Source organism: Chinchilla lanigera, unplaced genomic scaffold (genome assembly GCF_000276665.1).
Source record: "Chinchilla lanigera isolate Chin_1 unplaced genomic scaffold, ChiLan1.0 scaffold00021, whole genome shotgun sequence".
Lineage (NCBI taxonomy): Eukaryota > Metazoa > Chordata > Mammalia > Rodentia > Chinchillidae > Chinchilla > Chinchilla lanigera.
Window position 1 is genome coordinate 17,627,647 of NW_004955422.1, and position 25,180 is coordinate 17,652,826.

At 38.8% G+C, this 25,180-nt stretch overlaps 1 protein-coding gene across 2 annotated transcripts in view; it reads left to right on the forward strand.

Moving 5' to 3' along the window:
• Positions 1-25,180, forward strand: part of Suv420h1 (suppressor of variegation 4-20 homolog 1 (Drosophila)) — a gene marked incomplete in the record, with an annotated part of 58,285 nt that overhangs the window by 1,041 nt on the left and 32,064 nt on the right. For both annotated transcript variants that reach the window (XM_013514163.1, XM_013514164.1), the window contains 1 exon segment: positions 19,808-20,043. In XM_013514163.1, the coding sequence (XP_013369617.1) occupies positions 19,884-20,043 (160 nt within the window).

Sequence of the window (25,180 nt, forward strand, 5' to 3'; positions counted from 1 at the left end):
GGCCTGCAGTGGTGGCCACGGCCGGAAGGGAGCGGTAGCGACCGCCGGGCAGCGTCGGAGCCGGGTCGCGGCCGCACGAGGGGAGCAGCCCCGCCGCTTGCGATTGGGGCACTCTGTTTTTCCTCTTCTCCAATGGGCAGCCGTGAACGGGCTCGCCCAATCTGCTACCGCCGCCGCGCTGAACTTTCGGTTGTTTTTGTTTTGGCACGAGCCTCCTTTCGAGTGTCCTCCGAGCGCGTCCTGCGCCCGGCCGCGTCCCCTCCCCCGGCCCGGCGTCCCCACGTCGCTCCCTCCCCTTTGTGCTGTCTCCGCTGTCCCTTCCCCTCGTCCCGCGGCGCCCTGGGTGCTACCACACACGCCCGCAAAGGAGAGGTGCCCACGGCTACCCGTACCTCCCAGAGGGGACGAATGTGTCTTCAAAGCGACAACTCGATCCTTCTTACTCGACCGAGGTGGACACTAGCGGGGCGCCAAGAAACTCCTTGGGCCAGTTGTGGAGCGGTAGCTTACGATCCCTGGAGTGGTGAAACTTTAGGAATACTGGGCAGTGGAAATGTGTTCTTTGAAGTTAGTTTTAAGAACTTAATGAAATTTGCTGTAAAGGAGAAGTTTTATCTGAAATAGTGAGCAGAGGAATTAATTTGATTGACTGTGATTCTTTTCACCTGGACATGATTTTGATACAAACTTTGGTCAAGCGTGGCCTTATGGGTATGAAGGCTTCAGCGTAGTATCATTAGTTGAAGCTGTTGCCAGCTGTAACATTTTCCCGTCAGTCTTTGATATTTATTGAGAGCACGCCTGTAATTTTTGGTGCTGTAATTAGTAGCAGAAGCATAAATCATTTTAAAAGGGAGGAGGAAGTAATTTTAGCCTGAAAGAATCACAGATGACTTGTGCATGTTGAAGTACACACTTGCTATAGATGCACATTTATTGTGCAGCTGAAGATTTAGCAACTGCAACCGCAGGTGTGACCCTGCCCTTGTTGGAGCTCCCTGTATTGCAAGGTTAAAGTTCACAAACGGTTTAATCTCGCACGTGTGGGGGACTCTAGCCCATTTTTGAGATTTTACTCTGAGCATTCTACATTCTACTTCCTCTCCCAAGCTCCAGCTACATTAGTTTCTCATGCATAATGACTTTTGGCCACGTTCGGTCCAGCATTCATGTACCCATTTCCTTCCAGAGTACGCAGATGCTTCAGATGGGCCGGGCCTGCTGTTGCCTGCTGGTTGGTGGCACCTTCTGTTACATTCAGGGCTGGCCCACCCAGTAGAATGCACCTTTCTCTGTGCTCTCTGAGCAGTTACTAACATTGTATTGTATTGACTTGTTTATAAGCCCACTCACTTAGCTTTCTTGTGAGCTCTTTGAGTTTTAGTTCGTATTTATCTTATCTGCCTAGTGGCAGGTGCATATTAGGTGCCCAATAGATCATGAATTATTTTTCGTTAATAATTTGTTAATCTCCAAATTGTCAAATTTAATAGTTTGTATTTAGTTTTTCAAAGTATATCCATTCTAGTATTACTTTGGGTTTATGTATTTATTTATTTATTTTTGGAACCAGAAATCGAACTCAGGACCTCATGCTTGCCAGGCAGGTGCTGTGCCGCTGAGCTATATCTCCGACCCCCTTCCAGTATTATTTTGAAAACATTGTCATTTAAACAATTTAGTTTGAGAGTGGAAGGAATACAGCATTCTTAAAGAGGAAAGTAGAGTTTGTCTTTTGGTTGTTCTGTTTTATTTTGTCTTGTTTTTTTTCGCAGAATGGGTGATTGAACTCAGGGGGCACTGAGCCACATCCCTGGCTCTTTTATTTATTTTGTCTTTCTTGAGACAAGGTCTCACTATGCAGGTCAGGCTGGCCTTAAACTCACTTTGTAGCCCAGGCTGGCCTCAAACTCACAGTGACTCTTCTGCCTCAGCTTCCTGAGTACTGGAATAAAAGGTGTGCGCCTCTGCGCCCGGCTTGAATTTTCATTTTCTTTTTTTTTTTTTCGCTGTACCGGGGATCGAACTCACGACCTTACGCTTGCCAGGCAGGTGCTTATGCCACTGAGCTATATCCCCAGCCCAGAATTTTCATTTTCATTCCTCCTGCCCCAGCCTCCCAAGTAGCTGGAATTTCAAGTGTGTGCCACCAACTCAGAGTCTCTTATTCTTTACCCATACTCTTCGAAACTAAACTTTCAAAACCATTTCTCTTTTCTTCTCCCAAGTATTCTCTCACCTGTATGTTCATCTGCTACTTTGGACACTGACCTGCTATGCTCTGAACTCTTCTTTCCTTGTAGCAGCTATCAGTGGACCATACTGGGGAAAGTGGGAGGAGGGGATAAAAGGCATGAAAGAGCCAGGTGTGGCGGCACATACCTGTAATCCCAGCACTTGGAAGGTTGAGGCAGGAGGATCGCTGTGAGTTCAAGGCCAGCCTGGACTACATGGTGAGTTCAAGACCAGCCTGAACTACGTAGTGAGACCCTGTCTCAAAAAAACAAGCAAGCAAACAAAAAGCACATGAAGAATAATGAGATATGTATATGAAGAAGTGTCTTGGGTGTTTGTGTGTCTTTGAGCAGAGTGTTTTGTGAATAGAGGATATTGGTTATTGCTTTGTAACTTATCCTTGGGTCATATAAATCTAGGATTAAATCTGATTCTCTTTACAGGAGTATAAATTGGTGGGTTTATAGGGCCTGAGAATGTGGCTAGGTTGTGTGACAAAGATTTGTGTGTGTGTCTGAGCAGCACCCTGTACTCAGGAATGCCCTTCCCATGGCTTGTGAAGCAAATCCTTTCACATAAATTAACTGTAATTCTATTATTTTTTGCTTTTGTGCACCATACATGAGCTTTACTTTCTCCATTGACTAGAATCCTTCTCCATGGGCAGGACTACCAGGACTATGTCAACCCTAGAATATGGTTATTGTTAAGGGTGTTCTGCAGACTTTTAAAGATAGGGACCATCAGGCAGATGTGGTGCATGCCTGTAATCCTAACACTTTGGGAATATGAGGAGGATGATTGCAAATTTGAGCCCAGCCTCAGGAACTTAGTGATTTGGCAAGACCCTGTCTCAGGAAAGGGTGAGGATGTACCTCAGTGTGAAGGCCTTGGGTTCAGTCCCTAATATCACAAAACCAGCCAACCATATGTCTTCCCTCCCCAGTACAATGAATGAATGAACACTAAGGAACTAAGGAAGGAACCGTGTCTTCCCTGTACTAGGTCACACTGTTGGGTACATAGAATAAAAGACACAGAGATTCATTAGTTTCTGAGTGGGGTGGTTGTATTTCCCACATAGCTAACTTTGCAATAGAGATGTTTTATGTGTAATGTGTAACTTTAAAACTTGTTTTACTGACTTGTCTTGATGTGGAAAAATGGTTTTAATTGCTATAAGAAGCACAAATCAAAGGTACTGCAAGATAAAACTTACGAGTCACTGATGAACTTAAAATGCAAGTGATTGGGAAAGTAATTTCTTTCTAGGATACACTGTCAGTTTTGAAATTTTAAAACATACTTTCTGTTCAAAGCTCTTAAGTTTGAAATGTGAAATTAAAACCCTGCATTATTAGTGGTCAAGTTTTCATGGAACATGCTGTACAAAGAAGGGCTCCTAGTTAGCAAGCTTTTAATTCAGGAAGGTTTAACAGCTTTCTTTGAATTCTACCAATTCACTGTATACACACACACACACACACACACACACAATTATTGCTTTTCTTCTCCATAATTTTATGTTTCTTGTATTAGAAGTGTCAGTTGAGAGGAAAGGTGGTGCCTGACCAATATCTAACTCTGTGCTTATCTTATGAGCATTATCCAAACTTCACTGTCCTGATCAAATTGAAGAAAATGCTTTTCACTTAACTTGTTCTATTCGAAAGATATGTTCCCAAATTTTAGTTGTGCACATCTTATTTTAAATGCATTACAGGGTTTTACTATTTTAAAGGCATGCTATAGAGAGAATCCATCTGTACAGTAGACTCAGCCCAGTTTATTTTTGTAAATCCATTTTAACTTCTAACAATAGAACTTTTCTTTTTGATCCCTATATTGTTCAGAGTCAGTAAGTTAGAGTGGGTATATTTCACTTGTGTACCTGGCAGTGGAACTAGAAACTATTTGCACTTCAGTATTGACCTTTCTTATCTCTTAAATATTTTCTCGGGAGGAAAACTCAATAGTTTCCACAGTTAATGATCCTGTAAAATATATTTTGTGGGGTTTTTTTCCTAAGGTGCCAAAGCTTAGGATATCTAAACCAGTTTGGTCACACATTGCCTCTGGCCTCAGGCAGCCCGAGAGTTGGGGCTAGCTAGTGTCTGTATGCGACAAACTCAAACACTATGGAGACCTAGGGCTATATATAAATATTGACTGCAGTATATAATTTGGGGAATAATTGAAAGACCTTTGTAATAAGAATCATCAATCTGTCTTCCAGTCTCTGCTGTCACTAGTTGCAAAAGACTTTAATAAGGGCAAGTTTCAGTTTCTGTAAAATGATGAAACATTAATCTTTGGGGCCACTTCCAATCCTAAACTATACTTTCTCTTTTCTCCTATTTTCTTTTTTCTAAGAACTATTTTAATCACAATTGTAATTGATTTACTTAGTTTATCTGCATGTTTTATGTAGTTTACCTTCTCTTTTGAAACATTAAATTGATGGGATGAATACTTAATTCTTTAAGATGTGTCGGTTGTGTGTTTGTGAGTGTGTGTGTGTGTGTGTGTGTGTGTACCAACTCCCCAGGAGGAGTGTAATCTTTATGTACTGCAAATATATACTAATAAAAAAAAAACCCTGAAAAACAATTGATGGGATACTTTACAATTGGTTGGTTTTTAGCATGAGAGACTAGCATATATCAGTGGTCCCAAAAGCTTGATTGGAGAGAGTACAGTCTTGGAGATTGAACCCACATGCATGCTAGGGAAGCATTCTACCTCTGAGCTCTGTCTCCCACTCTTTATTTTTTGAGACAAGCTCTTGGTAATTTGTTCATACTTGCCTCAAACTTGTGATCCTTCTGCCTCATCCTTCTGAGTAAGTAGAATTACTGGCTTATGTCATATGTGGCTAAAAAGCTTGATTCTTAAAACCTCTGTTGCTCCTGCTTGCCAGTTGAATGTCTTAGTTTCTATATTATGTAGCACACTAAGAAAAAAAAGTAAATAGACCTCGGGAACATGCCAGTGATAAACCTTTTTATTTAAGGATGAAATGCCCAACTATTGTATTGAATGCCACACTTTAGCTTTAAACTGGAGTTTTCAGTTTAACAGGAGTTTTAGACCTAGCCTTCCCTAACAATAGTTTGATTTCAGGAAAGCAACTCATTTCTGAGCTTTAACCTTCTCATTTCTAAGTGATACACAATACCTGTCTCCTCTACATCACAGGAATACTGAACTGGGGAGTCCTTAGTTGTGCATGTTAGTGTGAAACAATGCAACACCTAATACAGATGTCAGGGTACCTGTATTCTAACTTAAGCCTCTCTCACAGGAACACTTGATCAGCTGATTGCTAAGGACTCTGAGATTGCCTCTTGGGCCTTATGCAAAAGGTTCCTTCACTGAAGGGTCATTCTGCTTCCTATTCTGCACACTTCTGCCTTGTTACTTTAGATACCCTTTTTTCCACGTGCTTCTCTTGATCCCTGGGTTTCTAACTACAGTAGTACTGATTTTCCTGACAGCAGAAGCTCTCCTGCGCCCTCTGGTGTTGCCTGTTAGCCAATCTTCCAGCACCATGAACAGTGCCCAGTGGCTCCCAGCAGACTCTTGATAAATGTTGGAGTGGATTCTAGGTTTGCAAAATGAATCATTGTCTGATTTATATATAACAAGGTGAAGTATTTGACATGTATTAATGATCTTTGAGGAGTGTTTCTGTTTTCAAGGAAACACTTACGTTGCACCCTGTGGAGTATATATTTTTAACAAGAAAACCAGCCTGCTCTTAGGAGATTGATCACCCCCCCTCCCCCACTGAGACTTAAAGTGGAGTTTGATTTTTCAGCCACTGGAGTCTAGGGTGGAGAAGTCGTAGAAAACTATCTTTCCTCTTTAGAAACAACAACAAAAACCGTAAATAGACCTCGTTCATGGTCTGTGGAAGGTTCAGACATAGCCAGCTACCTCTGAAAATATTTGCTTGGTAAATGGAAACATATAATAGCAAGAATGTTTTTGACCCAAAAAAGGTGCTCCCTTTATATATTTACAAAAATGCATTTTAATACATTTTAATATGTTTTCATATTAAAATACCCCGTTTGGTTTATTTTCCCTGGTCTTCCAATCCAGAGTATATTGCTGCATAATTCTGTCTCCTTCACCCTGTTTGTTTCTCTTATAGAGCCTACCAGGATTTGTAGTTGCATGCTTATTGAATTGTCTCTCTTCCCACACTGCATCAAGAACCCCAGGGGCTGGGGATTTAGCTCAGCGGCAAAAGCGCCTGCCTGGCAAGCACAAGGTCGTGAGTTCGGTTCCCGGTACTGGAGAAAAACCACCAAAAAAAAAAAAAAGAACCCCGGAAAATCAGAAACTTTTAATTCTGTTCTAGTCTTATTCTTCAAATATGGGACAAAGTGTACTTAAAATTTTGAGTTGGGATTGTATTGCTTTCCGGTATTTATATGATGTTGAAAATGTATAGTCTGTCAGCCTGGCCTTAGCTGAATTTTTTTTCCTAGTTCTCTAAGACCTGTTCTTGTTAGTAAAGTTGGGGTCATAATAGTAATATTGTGTATGTGCTGAGTAATTGATATGCAGGTGAAGTAATTGGTGCAGTTCCTGAATTGTAGTGAGCAGTACTATGAAATAGTGCCCAGAATGTTAGAGCTTAGGAGGTGGTTTCTCGCTGTTGCCAGGCCTTGGGCATTCAGATCCTCATTGATACCTTGAGCAGACAACCATGTGTTGGACACTGAGCTGGATAGTTAGGTAGCGCATAATACCAAATGGTGTAGATGGGAGTACTGCTTTGTAAGACATGGCTGCCTCTCCCACTGCCAGTGTTGTCTCTTGCTCATCTTTTTATTTCCTTCTGTAGTCTCTTTCCTTCTTTTCCCTTTCATTTAACTGCCCATAATAAAGCTCAGAATACTTTAGGTTCCTTGTATTACTGGTGACACAGTATCTTACCAGAAGTGAATTACTTTGGTCAAGTAACTTTCCTCCCTGACCCTGTTTCTTTTTGCAGTGAATTGAGATAATACTTATAGTGTTAATGTCTTCACAGTCTCCACTTCTTTCCTTAGTTCTAGAATTGCAAGACAACTTCACCTGAGTAGTGCTCTTCTTCCCACAGTTAAGTCCAAACTTTCTCATCTTTCCTTCTGTACGCCCAGATTCTGTTAATGACAATCTTTTAAACTAAAATTTTTGGCCCCACTAGAGATTTCAGACTTAAATTCTTTGCCACATTTTATCACGCTTATATCTTAAACACCAGAGCATTTCTCTCTTTCCATCCACTGGTACTATTGCATTTACTTTAACTGACCTATATGCCTTTGTTCTCACAGCCTTCCAGCAGAGGAATCTTTTCTACAGTACAGTTGAGGAGAATTTGCAATCATCTGTTTTAAATAGGAACCTACTTTACAGAGTGCAAGAATTAAATGATAGAATGAACATAGGAAGCATTGAAAATGGAGCTGTTATGATTGGTTAATTGCTTTAAAAGATGGAGTTAAAATAAGAGGAAAATAATCCATTTTAACAGATACACAACAGACAGTTCTACTGTACAAAATTCTACAAAATCTGTAGTCCTTGTTATATGTGTAGTGTAATTTGGTATAATTTTTAATTATGTATGTTGAAATCACATTCCTTCTCTTCAGGAGTGATAGGAAAAGGAAAACTGATGCTCATTTATCATAATTAGTACCCCAGTTCCTTTTTCATTCTTTGAGGTGATTTATTTTTCTCCTAGTGGGAGTTGTAAGATGAGGAATGGAAAAGAGTAGGCAGTTGGAGACCTTTATTAGTAACTGATGTTAATTCAGTCTGTGTGCCAAACCGGGACTGTCAGTAAGGTTAAATGACTTGTGCTTGGTTACACTGCTAGAGAGGACTAGAAGAAGAATCACCTTTGGAAGTTTCCCTTCAGCCTCTGTCCAGTAGAAATTGACTATTCTGAGGAACAGTGGGCTCTTAGGGTTGCACTTACAGACATTTGGCACTAGGTGGCGTAGGTTTCTAGAAAAGTGAAATGTTTGGCTCTTGGGAAATAGTAACAAAGGAAACATCTTCAATTTTTATTTATAGGTGGCTACTAGGTGTCAGGTGTAGAGATGGGTAAATAGGTATTTTGTTGTTTTATGTAGGGGGCTTGTAATGGTTTTGTTTTTGTTTGTTGTCCATACAACCACATCAACTAAAAAAACTTTACTTTAAAAATACACACTAAGGATCAGGGATGTAGCTCAGTGGTACAGCGCCTGCTTGGCAAGCACCAGGGTCCTGAGTTCAGTTCCCAGTACCAAAAATAAAAAATAAAAATACTATGCCAAGGTGGTGGGGCATACCTGTAACCCCATCTACTCAGGTGGAGCAGGAAGGTCACAAGTTGTACCCCAGCTTCTAAATTTAGTGACATAATGAGACCTTGTCTCAAAGTAAAATAAAAGGACTGGGGATGTGGTTTAATGGTAGAGCACTTGCCTAGCATTCACAAGGCCATGGGTTCCATCCCTGGCACTGTTGGAGATGTGAAATCTTTCTTACATAAAATCCTTCATTGTAAAACAAACTGAATGTGGGTACATGAGAAACTTCATATGAAGCAATTATTTTATTTTATTTTATTTTTTATTTTATTTTTGAGACCAGAGTCTCAGAATTAGGTTCAGGCTGGCCTTGAACTGACTTTGTATGCCAAGCTGACCTGGAACTCTCAGTGGTCCTCCTGCCTCAGCCTCCTGAGTGCTGGGATTACAGGCTTGCACAAGCATGCCTGGCCTGAAGCAATATTTTCTAAAGTGAGGCAGTTAGAGAGAAATTCACATGTCTGACTGTAGATCTGTGGAAAATACGGCAAAATGTCTGATCATAAACTTAACAGTAGTGGGTATTTTGCTGTTCAAAACGCTAAATGAAAAATTCTGTCAAAATAGCTTTTATTGTAACTTTTTATGTAAATGGAAAATCTCCAGTCATTGCACTTCCAAGGAAGATCGTGGTTATCTGGCTAATTATAGTAATTAGATGTGTAATTGAGAGACTAGCTTTAATTTCAAAAATCCATATTAATCTGTAACTGTGTTTCTTACCTGCAGTTGAAAGGGAAAAATAACTTTAAAAGTTGTTTTAAATGGCCTGTTTAAAAGATACATTAAATCTTTTCATGTTTGTGTTGGAAATTTTTGTATTTCAGGAGTCTGGTAGTTGTAAAGCACTTTTACTTTGGTTTATGTTTTCATAGCCTGTGTATTAGTTTCCTGTAGCTGCTGTAACAAATTACCACACTACACTGTTGGTGGCTTAAAATAATAGGAATGTATTATCTCACAGTTCTGGAGACCAGAAATTTACCATCAATTTCACTGGGTCCATATCAAGGTATGGGAAGGGTTGCTCTCTAGGAGAGAATCTTTCTTTGCCACCTCCAGTTTCTGGCAGCTGCAACATCCCATTCCCTGTGCCACATCACTTCATTCTCTGCCTCTCCCCTTTGTGTGGTGTCCTGTCTCCTGCTTCTCTTTTACGTAGGCATTTGTGAGGGCATTAGAGGCCTATTGGTGTCTTTCTTTTCTCTCATTGCTGAAACAAAAACTCGTGACGTCCAAACTTAAGGAGGAAGGTTTATTTAGGTCACAGTTTGTAGAGATTTCAACCCATAATGGGCTGGCTCCAAGGCAGGGTGGCACATGGCACAGGGGCAACAGTTCATGGTGGCAGAAGACAGCAAAAGCAATGAGAGAGACAAGCCTCTTTCTTTCTGTCCTTTATATTATGCAGGCTGCTCTTCCTAGGGCAAGTGTAGCCCTCACACCCTTACACACCCTTAATCCCAGGACTGGACCATGAATCACAAACTCTAGATTCAACCGCCTCTGAAAAGCCTGCACCCCAAGACTGTGTGAGGCTTTGAGGGGACATCTAGACACACAGCATAACACCAGAATACTGTTTTTCATCATAAAATCCTTAATTTAATAGCACTTCAAAGGCCCTTTCCTTATAAAGTGACACAGGTTCCAGAGATTAGGACCTGGTTAATTTGGGACCGGTTTTCAGCCTACCATGGTCTCCAATAGAGTAATTAACTCAACCAATTTACCATGGTCAGTGTTTTTCAAAACTTAGTGATGGTATCTCTAGCTGTCTTTTTATCCTGAAAGTGTTGTGAGTGAGGCACTATAAAGTATTTTTGGTGTCAGCTGGGTGCAGTGGTGCATACTTGTAATCCCAGCTGCTTGGAAGTCTGAGACAGGAGGATGGTAAATTTGAGGCCACCTTGAGCAACTTAGTGTGATTGTATTTCAAAAAGTAAAAAGGGCTGGAGTAGTAACTCAGTGGTGGAGCCCTTTTTTAGCATGCTTCAGGCCATGGCCTCAGTCCTGACCCCCATGGGGGATGAAAGCTGTATTCTTGGTTTCAGACTCCATTTCCCCTTGGTGGTCCAAATGAGGGCATCACCAACCTCTGAGGATGCTTGGGAGAGCTTTTGAATTCACTGAAGCAAAATGTGCCTGAGATAGATTCTACAGAAGCTAGACAAGGAAAGCAGGAATGATAATGTAATAATAACATGGACATTTGTCATTATTTTACAAGTGTAGAGAGTCCTGTTCTTTGCTACTGAACTGATGATGTAGATATGCAATTAGCATTTGAGTTAATGTGACAGCTTCAATGTTATATGACAGCTGTGCCTTAGGTAGAGGGATAATTGTGAATTTAGAGAAACAAAAATTCCTACAGCTTTTCTCCTTTCATACCATTAGCACTAGCTAAACTATTTTGACGAGTCATCTAGCTTCTCAAGTGAGATCTATTTCTGACAGTATTTGTAAGTTGTAACATTTCAGGTATGAACATAAAGTCATGGTATTTTTTTAACAAATTGGCAAATAACCAGTTGCCCCTATTATAGTCTTATATTGAAATATTGATAACATATGCTTCTGACAGCATTGCAGGGCTTCTTATTTTAACCTAATCACTAAAAATATTACTTCTGGATTCCATAGGACCTTGGATGTATATTGATTACAGATGGACTTGAAATAGCCATGGTTAGACTGATTTGGAATTCTTTTATATACTGTAGAATTCTTCTGTAATTTTAGATTTGGGGGAAAGCTCTAATAACCAGTTGAATTCATCAGCAGCACATAGGTTTGGGACTAGAATGAGAGTATGAAATGAATGGGCCTATAGTACTTCAGGCCTTGTGCTGTGTTACAATGATATGGAGGTATACCTCAGCTAGTTTACACTACAGTGAGGAAGCCGGTGTTATAAGATAATAACATAAAGAAATAAGTATGGTTGTAATAAGCACCATGGTGAGAATTGTAAGGGGTAAAAGTGAATAAAAAGGACATATGTGAGGTTTGGGAAGTGGAGCTGGAGAACGAACAGGTTGGCAGCATTCCAAGCGCAGGGGCCCTGTGCAGAGAGCTTTCAGCCTGCTTTACTTTTCCTTTTCATATATACATCTTTATTTTTCTGTGACAAAAGTAATACATGTTCATTTTGAAAAGTTGAACATATCCCAGGTAAAAGTTGCTTATGATCTCAGCCTGCAGAAAGAGCACTGTTAACTAGCATGTTGAATTGCTTTCTTGACAAATTGCGGCAGAATCACTTTAAAAAATATTTTGCTTGTTCTTCTAGATAAAGAGTTCCATAAGTCCTTTAATGGATTAGCACCTGCTTTTTAAAAATTTGTGTTAACTTTTCATTTTAACCACTTAGGAAATTACGTCCCTCCCACCAGATAATTTCTCTAAGATAAACTATAAACTATCCATAGACAAGTCCAACATGTTAAACTAGTTAGAGAGTTTTTGGTAATGTCACAGGAATTGTGTTAAAATTCTTGGTAGCCTCATTCAGAATTATTGTTTCAGTTTTTCTGTCAGATTTTTAAAATCCTGCTTTGTATTGGACATTAAGCAAAAAACTACCCTCTTTAAGTAGTGCACAAGTTTGGCAAAGCTTTTAACTTAAAAATTATTGCCAGCCATGGTGGTACACCTCTATAATACCCTCTAGAGACTCAGAAGGTTGAAGCAAGAGGATTGCAAGTTCAGGGCCAACCTGGACAATTTTTTTTTTTGTTTTTTTTTTCCGGTACCAGGAATCAAACTTACAACCTTGTGCTTGCCAGGCAGGTGCTGTGCCGCTGAGCTAAATCCCCAGCCCCCAAACCTGGACAATTTAATGAGATCCCATCTCAGAAAGCTGAAATGAACTTCAGAGTGAAGGCCCTGGGTTCAATCTCTAGTCTTGTGTGTCTTTGTGTGTGTCTTGCTCTGGCTGGCTGTCTGTTTCTGTCTCTCTCTGTCTCCCTGCTTCCTCCCCTCAGTAATTTATAATCATATGAAGCAGTTGTGGAAAGATAGAAGGGTATTGATGTTTGTCGAAGAGCTGTCACTGCCAATCATAGAGCAGGCTGCTTGATCCAGGCACATTTCCAATGAGACAATTGTGCTTCCTTTTGAAACTTGTTAAAGTATTGAAGTGCTCACCCCACTGTTTTTCCTGATTATAAAGAGGTGTTCGGGGAAAAAATATTTCTACATTATCTCATCCCCTCAAAACTACTAGTGTTGCTGATTGGGAATGTATTGTGGTGGTGGAGTGTGGTACTTCTTTTAACCTAAGTGGTATTATGATATGATTCAGAGTTTCCTCTTTAATTCTTTTTTCGTTTTTTGTAATACTTGGAATTGAACCCGGATACATTGCACTGAGCTATATCCCTATCCTTATTTTATTTTATTTGTACCAGGAATTGAACTCAGAACCTTGTGCTTGCCAGGCAGGTGCTTGTGCCACTGAGCTATATTCCTGGCCCCATTTTTTCATTTTGAGACAATCTCATGAAATTGCTAAATTGCCCAAACTAGGTTCAAATTTGGGATTCTCCTGTCTCAGGCTCCCAGAGTATGGGCATTATAGGCATGTGTACACACATCTGGCTTCCTCTTTAATTTCTTAAATTCTTTCCCATCTAAATGCAATTCTTAATTTAGCAGTTTTCTAATATATTTTACATTGATCCTAAATTGCCTTCCTTTTATGTGTGTTTGGTACACATTTGTATTGGTTAGCTTTCCTGTTGCTGCTACAAAATACCTGACTTCCTCAATTTAAAGGTGAGGTTAATTTTGGTTCACAGTTTCAGAGGGTTTAGTCCATGGTTGACTGGCTCTGAGGCAGAAACAGAATGACAGAAAGGTGTGGCACAGGTAAGCTGCTCAACCCACCACAGCCAGGTAATAGAGAGCAGGTAAAGGGCCAGAGAAGTGGGAAACAAGGATGAAATTGAGTCTGCAGTGTCACATCTCTGTGTCTCAGTCCCTCCAACTAGACCCCACCTCCTTATAGCCCATTCAGCTATAAGCTCATCGATGGGTTTAATACTCTCATAATCTGATCACCTTTCCATAAATCTCTTAATCCAGTCAAGTTGACAGTGATGATTAACCAGCACAGTTCTAGAATCTGAAATGTGTTTCTTCCCGCACATCCAGTGAAACCATAGAAGGTGACTTACTTGTTGGCATCAGTATTGGTAAACTTCTCAAGAATGGTGCTACCCATCTTAGAGCACAATCACAATTGCATTTTCTTACAGTCTGGTTGTATCACTTTTGTGAACAATGACAAAAGTAGAAGAAGCAAGGCCCTGCACAGTCACACTGAGGAATTTCCCCCTTTCTCTCAGATGATAATATTCCAATCCAGGGAATTAATTATTAAAAAAAAATTTACCACAAATTCTAAAGACTATCAAGGAGGCCAGGCACAGTGGTGCATCTCTGCAGTTCAGCTACTTGAGAGGCTGAGGCAGAGGGATTGAGTTTGGGGTCATTCTGGGCAATTTAGCAAAACCCTGCCTCAAAATAAAAAATAGAAAGAGGTGAAGTTATAGTTCAGTAGTAGAGCCCTTGCCTAGCATATGTGAGGCCCTGAGTTCAATTCCCAGTAACACAAAGAACAGCAACAACAACAAAAAAAAAAAACACTGAAAGGTATACTGATCTCAACTTATTCCCATCATCTCCTATCCCTTGAATTTAATTTACAGATGTCTTTTCTGGCATGTGAAACTTCGTTTTGTTTTGTTTGTTTTTTGCTATTTCTCCTGTTCTCCTCTTCCATCTATTTCTTAAAAGCCCCTCTGACTTTCTCAGTGCATGTTTTGAGGCAGGGTGTCCATTTTGGAGGTTCTTTGTGGTTTGAGCAGGGCTTGCAGATTACATCAGTGATACATCCTGTCCTGGAGTTCAGGCTCATAAAAGAGATACATGTATTTGCCTTTGATCCTCTGCAGCCTTTGCCCAAGTTGGCCACTCCTTCCTTTGAGTAGTGTACCTAGTTTACTCTTGGTTGCCCTCCTCCCTCATTAGTTGCTTCTTTTTGTTGTCCTGCACTGCTTTCTTTTTAATTTGACCTTCAGTTATTAGTGAGCCCCCTTAATTCTTGGACTTCTTTTATCTATACTTCTATGTGAGTTTGTCTGTTACCGTGATGTGAAATAGCATGACCACTGTGATTCTAGGTTACTACTGTGTGTCTGGCCTTGAACTATAGGCTATAGAAACCAGGCCTTTCTATCCAACTGTCTACTTCACTTGGATTGCTAATCAGCATGTCAGAAATGATCATAACCAAACTCATATCCAGACCCCTGCCAAAACCTAGTCTTCCGTAGTCATTGTCATCTGCCAAAGTATTAATTTCATTCTTCCACTTGGAGGCACATTTGAGTCTTCTTTCCTCTCAACCCCACATATAATATGTCAGTAAATGCTGTCTGTAAGTAAAACCTTCAGAAAAGACCCTGAAACCAGTCACTTCTTGCACTTTTGCTGCTGCAGGGCACTAGTTTTTCTATAGTTTATTGCATTCACTTAAGTAGTCTCCTTGTTCCTCTTGTTCCTGGAGGTTACTTTTTAAAAATGTGTTTGTGAGCTCTTCATACAGCAAACTGCCAGTGTGATCCTTTCTTTAAAACTGAGTTTGGTCCTGTCATTTCTGTTTTCCATGCCACTGGGAATAAGTACCACAGTTTCATCAGTGGCTTCTGAAGCCCTCTGTTGTATGTTTTCTTCTCAAAGCCTATCTAACCTCCCCCCTGCAATCTGTTTCAGCCACACAAAGGGCATTGCTGCCCCTAGACTTAGCGCTTACTCTCCCTGTGCCTGGTACATGCTTTACCAGAGTCATTCACTTTCCTTAGTTCTCTTAGAAAAGAGCCACCGTAGCCCTTACATGAGAACATTCTCTGGCACTATAAACGGTTATTTTTAACAAGGTACTGATATTTACTTGTTAATTATTTATTAGTAAGTTATTTAACTAATTTATTATTTCCTGGTACTTTCTCCCATTAGAATACCTGTATAAGCACAGATGAGGGCAGAAACCTTATTTTGTTCTTTCCTGTAGCTTCGGTGCCTATTGCAGTATCTGGAATACAGTAGATGTCTAATGATTTTCCTGACATTTGTATATTGGGAAATCAGAACAGAGAAAAATTTGAAGTTATTGTGCCTCTTGGAGTGGCCAGTACTCCTTTAATTTTTTTTCTACCTGGATGTGTTGGCAAATAGTAGAAACTCCAAGTACTCTGGGAGGCAGAGGTAGGAGACTCTTGTGTTTAAAACCAGCCTGGGCAGTTTAGTGACTTAACAAGACCAGGTCCGTAATTTTAAAAAAGGTTGGGGCTATAGCTCGCTACATACTGGGTTTAGTCCCTAGTATCACCAAACCAGTGAATGGATAACTGCCAGTTTTTGCATAAATTTGAAGTAATTTTTACATCTAAATATAGCCAGTGCCTAACTAATTCAGATATTATCAACCAAGCCAAGACCCTGGGGACATTTCCATGTGAGTCTGCCATGTTCCTTGGCAGGAAGACTATACTGCAGGTGAGGGGAGGGAGCACTGTGGCAGCCTGGAAGCCTTTTGGTTTTGCTATCTACGGATGTCTTTGACTCCTATTTCTCTTTAGTGTATACTAGGGCAGACTTAGTTTAGCTTTTGTCATGCTATGAGGAAAGGTCACCCCAGCAAAAACATATCCACGCTCATCTGAGTAGAACAAGTGATCTGGTTGTTAGTATAGTGTATATTCATTATAAATAGCACCCAAATTACTGATAGCTTTATTAGAATTGCTTTTATAAAATTTTCATTTGTGAGCTTACATAAAGTCTTTTTTTCTTAACCACTGTTGTTTTATGATCATACGGAGAATCTGGGTGTTTCTGCTAGGGTGTATCTGGACACACATAAACTGCATTCGTGCTAGTGAAATTCATCCTCATTCTATGATTGACAGAAGTGTCTGTTACACTAAGGCAGTGATCGTGAACCTTATAGAACTTTCAGTGATAGCAAACAGCTAGCTGTGGCACATGTGCCATAGTTTTGCCACCACTACACTAAGGGATCTTCAGTTCAAACAGTAGTTAGTTGACCACGATATAAAAGAGACTTGACAGGGCATGATGGCGCACGTGTTTAATCTCAGCACTCCGGAGGCTGAGGCAGGAGGATCATTGCAAGTTTGAGGGCAGCCTGGGCTACAAAGTGAGCTCAAGGCTAACCTGAACAGCACAGCGAGACCCTGTCTCAAAAAAACAAAAAAAAAAAAAAAAAAAAAAAAAGAGAGACTTGACATAGTCTGGATCATTAATCCACATTTAGTTGAAATTACGGATAAATTTAAATGGATCTTAGTCTATATTCTCTGAACTGGGCTTATATGTGCTACTGCTGAAATGATTTATTGATGAACTTCTAATTCTCAGAAAATGTTAGATTGATAGATATAACTTCCTCAAAGTAATCTTCTTATTCCATAATTTTTCTTAAAATTTTGGCATCGGTTCTTTACCGTGATAGATAACAAAATGAATGAACAAGTAATTTAGAGTAATAGTTTTCAGACTGCAGTTTGCACTGCTTGAAGCTGTCGTTGACTACTTATTGACTCATCCCAGGATTTTCTGGTTTGTGTCTGCTGAGAGGGAATCTTATTTGAATTTAAAGATTCTCCATAGATGGCTATTTCGTGTGTCTCTTACTTCTACCTAAAATCAAGTTTCTCTTTTCTGTTCCAAATAGTTCTACTTTAGGTTTTATCATTGAGGAAAATTAGGACTCCTGACATTAAAAAATACCTTCAGTCATTATACAGGAGTGTGTCTTATATGGGACATTCTGAGGGTCGTGTGTTCCCTAAACGACAAGAAGCACTTTACCTTCTCCTCCTTGTGCTTTTTGTCTAGAGGTCTAGAACCACAAGCTAAGGCAGGAGCATAGTAGCAACATGGTAGCAGCTGTGAATCCTGCCAGTTTTGTACCTGTGCAGGAATTTCCCTTGCTGCCCTTAGCACTATAAGCATTTTGAGAAAGAGGATTTGAAGTGGTCAGGCAGTAACTTTAATTTACAGTTTGAAGAAAAATAAAGAATCGCGTTTCTGTGATATAGTTTAAACCACAGTCTGATTTACTTATTGTTTCATTAGTTGAGTGCATCTGATCTATGTATTATACTAGAGATTAAAAATCTAGACTCAGAAATTCTTTATAAATTAAGAAAGCAGATGATTAGTTAATAAAACATAGTGACCCTAAGGGCTTTCACCTAAGTTTTATAGTAGGGACATGTAACTGGATTTGTCATTGAGAGTCAAGGAAAACTTCATAGAGGACCTAAGTACTGAGCTAGGGCTTAACAATAATTAGCGAGACAAAAAAAGACAGGTTGTGATAGTCCAGGCGGAAGAGAAGAGTATAAGAGAGGGTATTGGTGTGTTTTTTCACAGCCTTCGTGTGTCTAGATGCTTCAAAAATATACTGCTCTTGAGTACTGTGCCTTTTTTCCTAAGTATACATGTAGAGTATTTGATCATCAATAAGAAGTCTTGTATTAAATTTGGCAAAATTTAATATTTGAATAATCTTTAGCTTACATGTGATATAGTTGTACTTACCCTTTCCTATAAGTTAAACACAACATATCTGTAGGATGAAGAGACTCAAAAGGCAAAGTTGAGTACTAATCAAATTTAAATAGAAAAGGACCTAGGAGAAAAGTGCATGTTAAAGAAAAACTGAAACTGCTCAATGCCATTCAAATATTTTTTACCTTTCACCTGAGCACGTTGCTCACTGCACATTTTACCCCACGGTAAATTCATACAGGTCAAGTTAATTCATCCTGAGGTCAAGTTAAAAAATAGATGTTTTGTACCTGTATTGAGTATAATTATACCCCTATGATCAGGTATGTATTTCCAGGAGTATTTCTCATGGAATGGGGATGTAGCTCGGTGGTAGAATATGCTTTGTATGTGTGAGGCCCTGCGTTAAATCATCAGCACTGAAAAAGTTTATCATTTGTACTTTTCCATGTGATTGTGAAAAAGTGAGGGAAATTGACTCTTGTCTGGTATAATTGAAAGGTCCATCAGCAAAATTGCTGAGTTCTGAGTATGTCTCTGCTGCAGGCTGATTGTGTAGCAGTAGGAATGTGACCCCAGTTTCATTTGTAAATTGGAAGACATGTTTGTAATCTGTAAGTCCCTTTAGTCTCAGGTTCTATATGTTACTATTTTAGGACTTTTTTTACCCTGACTTAAGACTAGAGCATAATTCCATAATGGAATGATATCGGGACATCATTTTTCTTATTCCTTAGGAATAATCTACTCAATCCTCATTTGAAATTATAAGAATCTTCTCACTACTCATACCATTCTTTTTTTCAAATTCAGCCAGTTACAATTCAGATAATGAGGTATACCTATATATTACCAAATATATACCAGTCTCTCAATTTTGTGGCCATTGTAAAGTAACAGTAAAGCAAATATTTTCAAGCATGTACTACTTTGATATCTGGATATCAGTTTTTCAGATATCTTGAAAGTGACTTCAAACTAACAGCAAAAAATGTATGAAGTCCTTTGCTTTCCTTATTCTCGCCCCTCTGCTAAATTTTGTTTGTAGGTTTCTTTATGCTGTAAGTATTGAGTAAATCTAACAATTGTCCCTTATCCTGGTAGACTAACCCTTTTCCTAAACTTTCCTTGGGACAAAGGAGATAGAGTAATTAATTGCCTTACAGTTCACTCAAAGGGCTCACAGCGCTTTACCAAAACATGTAATTTGAGCAGATTATATCTCTACATAGGTATCAGTGCAATAAGAAGCAAAGATGATTCTTATTGATTGGTAACTGAAAAGGGTAAATATTTAATGACAACCCCCCACCCCACTATTTGCCAGTCAACTATTTTAAGCACAAGGAGTGAGCAAGTCCCTATATTACTGTAAAGCCTGGAAGAGCTGTAGTCCTGAGCATGGCATAGTATCATGGCAATGGGGGAGGGTAGAGGGCAACAGGGGATCATGGCAAGGGGGCCTTTAAAGAGTAGAGACATTAATTACTAAATTAATCTCAATTATATGTATCTTTCTTAGGCGCTTAGGTTTCTGGTTAGCATGGTTTTTCATGTATTTACCTCATTTTGTTTTGTTCTTCATGTTTTGTTTCCATTAGGAGAGAACATTGAAATTATTTTCTAAGCTATTTGAAGAGAGTGACTAAATGCACCTGGGTCAGGCTGTCTGTGGGTATGAAGTGGTTGGGAGAATCCAAGAACATGGTGATGAATGGCAGGAGAAATGGAGGCAAGTTGTCTAATGATCATCAGCAGAACCAATCAAAATTACAGCACACAGGCAAGGACACCTTGAAGACTGGCAGAAACACAGTCGAGAGGAGGTCAAGCAGATGTATGTACACACTTAAACTATCACTCTTGCTTGTGATATGGGGCAGTAATTCCAGTTTGTAATTTGTGTTTTCTTTTGTCATCAAAACAATTTTGTACATTCTCATAGTTAACAATAGAGTTTTTTTATTCTCATCAGTTTTTGTCTTTATCAAACAATATGTAAAACAAGCCAATTGTATATATATATAATCATATTTTTCTTTGATAATTTTATATTTTATAGAATTTATACCTGAATAGTTTATTTGTTCTATAACACATATAAAGATACCACAACTGGATTTCTTGTAAGTTTAAATTGCATTCTTAATATTCAGTGTAAGTATAAGCATGTGATTTTTTGGCAACTTCCGTAAATGTTTCATACAGCAAAATAATGAAGTCACTGTAATTTAGATGGTGAGTAGAATGCAGGACAGATAGACCTGACTACTTTAGGGCATCTTTGCAGATCTCAGCTAGTCTATTTATACAGGAGAACCATTTATTCTGACAGTGCTAATAAGTTGCTTTATTACCACGTACTTCTTTGAGGCTTGTTTACAGTAGTTCTGTTGGAGTAGTGAGATGCCTGAGAATAAGTGTAAATACAAGTAGGCAGTTTTATGAAGGCTGTCCAGGAGTGTATTCTTGACATTTTTAAGAGTTAAGAAGGACAGCACTTTCAATTTCTTCTCTTCTAACAATACTCTACCCACTACTGAACAGTCTCAATTTGTGTTGGGATTGGCCAATGCCCAGTGGTTTGGCTTAGTGTGTGGCTTTCTGCAGTTTCAAATAGATTGCACAGTTCTAATTCATTTCCTTCTTACCATTTAGGGGATTATGTTATTCATTGGGCCTGGGCTTCCCTTTTTCATACCAGATCAGGTCACTTTCTATGGAAAACCAGTCACAATTCCTACTTAGGAAAAGAATAGGAGAGAGCCCATTGAGTATGATGGCTTGTGCCTGTATCCTCAGCTACTCAGGAGGCTGAGGTAGGAGGATTGCAAGTTTGAATATGGCCTGGGCAACTTAGTGAGATCCTGTCTCAAAAACAAAAAGGTCTAATATATAGCTCAATGACTTGCATGAGACCCTGGGTTTAATTCCCAGTACTGCAAAAAATAAAACAAGAAGAGGAGAGAGCCCCAGACTGAATGTGCTGTTTCTGTATAGACACCACCTCATCCCTGAAACTGCTGTCAGCATTTACCATGTTCCTGGCTTATCCCTTAGCATTTAATGGGATCCTAAGGCTTGAAAAATGTGACCAAATGTAACCAAATTGAAGGGAATAATAGACAACTCAGCAAAAATTTGGATCCTTCAATAGTCTATTTTCATAATAGATGGAACAACTAAGCAGAACATCAACAAGGAAAAAGTGAATTTAACTATATAAAACAGCTAGACTTATGGACATCTGTAGAATGATGTTCTGCACTGGTGGAGAACCTTTCCATTCAACAATAGCAGAATGAAAGTACATCATTCTGAAATACACATGGGACATTTCTTTGGGACAGAATACATGACAAGCCTCAATAAATTTAAAGAATTGAAATATTAAAAGTATCTTCTCTAACAACAGTGGAATAAAATTAGTAATTAGTAATATAAGCCAGGCATGGCGCCTGTAATCCCAGCACTTGGGAGGCTGAGGCAGGAGGATCATTGTGAGTTTGAGGCCAGCCTGGGCTACAAAGTGAGCTCAAGGCCAGCCTGAACTGTCTCAAAAAGACAAAAAGAAAAGAAAAGAAATTGATCAGTGGATCAAAATTGATCAGTGGATCAATCAAAATGATCAGTGGATCAAAGAAGAAATGGAAAAGGAAACCAGAAAACGCTGTGAATGAAAATGAGAGTAAAACTTACAGAATGAGGTGAAAGCAGTAACATAGAGGGAAATATATAGTAGCTGTAAATGTGTATATTAAAAAAGAAGAGCTGGGCGTGGTAGCGCACGCCTGTAATCCCAGCACTCGGGGAGGCTGAGGCAGGAGGATTGTTGTGAGTTTGAGACCAGCCTGGACTGTATAGGGAGACGCAGTCTCAAAAATACACACACAGAAAAAAAGAAGAAAAAGTAAAAATTAAAAAGCAAGATTTCATATCGTTAACCTAACCTCCACTATAGTACATCAGAAAAAAAAAAAAAAAATGAAGTAAATGCAAAACAAGTAGAAGGAAGAAAATAATAAAGATTAAGCTTGAAATTTATTAAACTCAATAGGAAAAAATAGAGAAAATATGAAACTAAAAGTTAATTCTTTTAAAAGATCAACAAAATGGGCAAACCTTAAGCAAAACCAAGAAAAACAGAACTCTGATTACTAAAATCAAGAAGGAGAGGAGATAAACTGCCTTATAGAAATAAAAGGTGATATAATAATACTATGAACAAAGCTACAGGAATATATTAGATAACTTAGATAAAATGGACAAATTCCTAGAAATAAACTGTGGAAAATGAATCTGGAAAGAAATTTTGAAAACCTGAATAAACCTGTATGGCAAATAAGAGATTCAGTAAAAGATATAAAGTCTAGCCACAAGGAAAATCTCAGGCCCAGATGACTTCATGGGTGATGAATTCTCCAGGATCTCTACCAATTTGTAGAATTAATACTAATTTCTCACACACAGATCCAAAAGACAGAAAGGTAATACTTCCTACCTATTATCCTGCTTTCAAAATCAGACATCACAAGGAAACTACAGACCAGTATCTCTTATGAACATGGACATAAAAGTCCTCAACCAAGTCCAACAGCATACAGAAAGAATTCTGTCGTATGACCTAGTGGGATTTATTTGAGGCCTGCAGGATTGATTAAACATCTGAAAATCAATTAGTGTAATAAGCCATATTAATAGAATGAAGGACAAAAAACAGTCATATGATCATCTCAATAGATGTAAAAGAAGCATTTAACAAAATCCAACAGATTTTCAGGACAGAAAATACTGAACTAGGATTAGAAGGGAATACCACTCTTGAAAGAGAAAGAACATCTATTTAAAAACCACAGTTATTATAATACGTGATGGTGAAATAGTGATTTTTCCCCTAAGATCCAGGAATAAGACTGGCATATCCACTGTCAATACTTTTCTTCAACATTGTACTAGAGATTCTAACCAGAGCCATGCTGGAAGAAAATGGACTAAAAGGCATCTGGATTGGACAGGAAGAAGTAAAACAGTCTCTGTTTTGCAGATGACATGATCACATATGTAGAAAACCCTGAGGAAGTTGAACATGATGGCACATGCCTGTTAATTCTAGCACTAGGGAGGTTGAGATAGTAGGATCACAAGTTCAAGGCCAACCTGGGCTACACAGTGAGACCTTACCTTAAAAACAAAACTCTGAGGGATCCGCTAAGAAAAACACTTCAGCAAGCTTGGAGGATACAGTATCAATATACAAAAATATATCATTTTTATACACTCGGAATGAACAATCCAAAAATTGAAGTTAAGAAAATCTCATTCACAGTGGCATGCAAAAAAATATATAGAAGTAGGGTTGGGGATATAGCTCAGCAGCATAAGTGCCTGCCTGGCAAGCACAAGGTCCTGAGTTCGATTTCCGGTACCCCCCCTAAAAAGTAGAGAAATAATTATGTTTTATAGAAGTGTGAACTTTGAAAATTACAAACCATTGTTGAAAAGCTGAGTAAGACCTAAATAAATGGGAAAATATTATATGTTCACTGACTAGCAGTTTTAATATTGTTAAGGTGGCTGTACTTCTTTAATAATCTATAGGTTCAACACAATCCCTGTTAAAATCCTAACTGGCTTCAAATGACAAGCTTATCCTAAAATACTTAGGAAAACTCAAGGCACTCAGAATAGTGAAAACATCTTGAGGAAGAACAGAGTTGGAGAATTCAGGCTTCCCAGTTTAAAAACTGACTACAAAGTTGCAGTAATCAAGAAAGTAAATGATCTGGCATAGACGTGCAGATCTATAGAATTCAGAGTCCAAAAATAAATCCTCACATTTTGGCCAATTTGATTTTTAACAAGAATACCAATAAAATGCAGTGGAGAAACAGTAGTCTTTTTTAGCAAATAGTGCTGGGAAAATTAGATATCCATATGCAAAGAATGAACTTGAACTCCTCTCTCATGTGAAAACTTAACTCATGATGACTCAAACACACCAATGTAAAAGCAAAACGTATAAAAATCCTCAGAAAACAAGCATAGTTTTTCTTGACTTTGGATTCAGTAATGATTCCTTAGAAGTGACATCAAATACAGAAGGAACAACAACAACAAAAATTGATCAAAGTTGCAAATTTTCTGAAAAAAGACACTACTAGGATCATGAAAAAACAAGCGCAGAATGAGAGGAAATACTTTCAAATCATATATCTGATAAGGGACTAGTATCCAGAATACAAAGAACCCTTAAGCCAATAATGAAAGACAAAATCCAGTTTTAAAATGGGCAAGTGATAGGAATAGACAAATAAGCACAGGAAAAGATTTTAATATCATTAGTCACCAGGAAATGTAAATCAAAACAAGGTACTAATTTACAATCAATAGGGTATCTTGAATCAAAAAGAAAATAATAGGCGTTGATAAGGATGTGGAGAATTTGGAACACTGTTGGTGGGAATGTAACCCCTACTTTTGAACAGTCCGGTAATTCCTCGGCAGATAAACATACATTTAACTCAGCATTTCCACTGCTAGGTAGAATTGAAAACATAATGTGCACACAATACCTTTATAAATGTTCATAGCAGTATGATTTGAAATAACCAGATCTACCAACTGGCATGTAGGTAAACAAAATAAGGTATACATTCATGCAATGGAACATTATTTGATCATAATAAAGGTGAAGTACTAATGCATGGTGTAACCTGAATGAACTTTTGAAACAATGCTAAGTGAAAGAAACCTGTCACAAAATGTCACATACTGTCTGATTCCACCTATATGAAGTTTTCAGAATAAATAAATTAAAGCCTGGTGCAGTATTGCACACCTGTAATTGCAGCACACAAGAGCTTGAGGCAGCAGGATCGTTGTGAGTTCGAGACCAGCCTGGGCTACAAAGTGAGCTCAAGGCCAGCCTGAACTGCATAGCAAGACTCTTATATCAAAAAGACCATAAAAAAAAA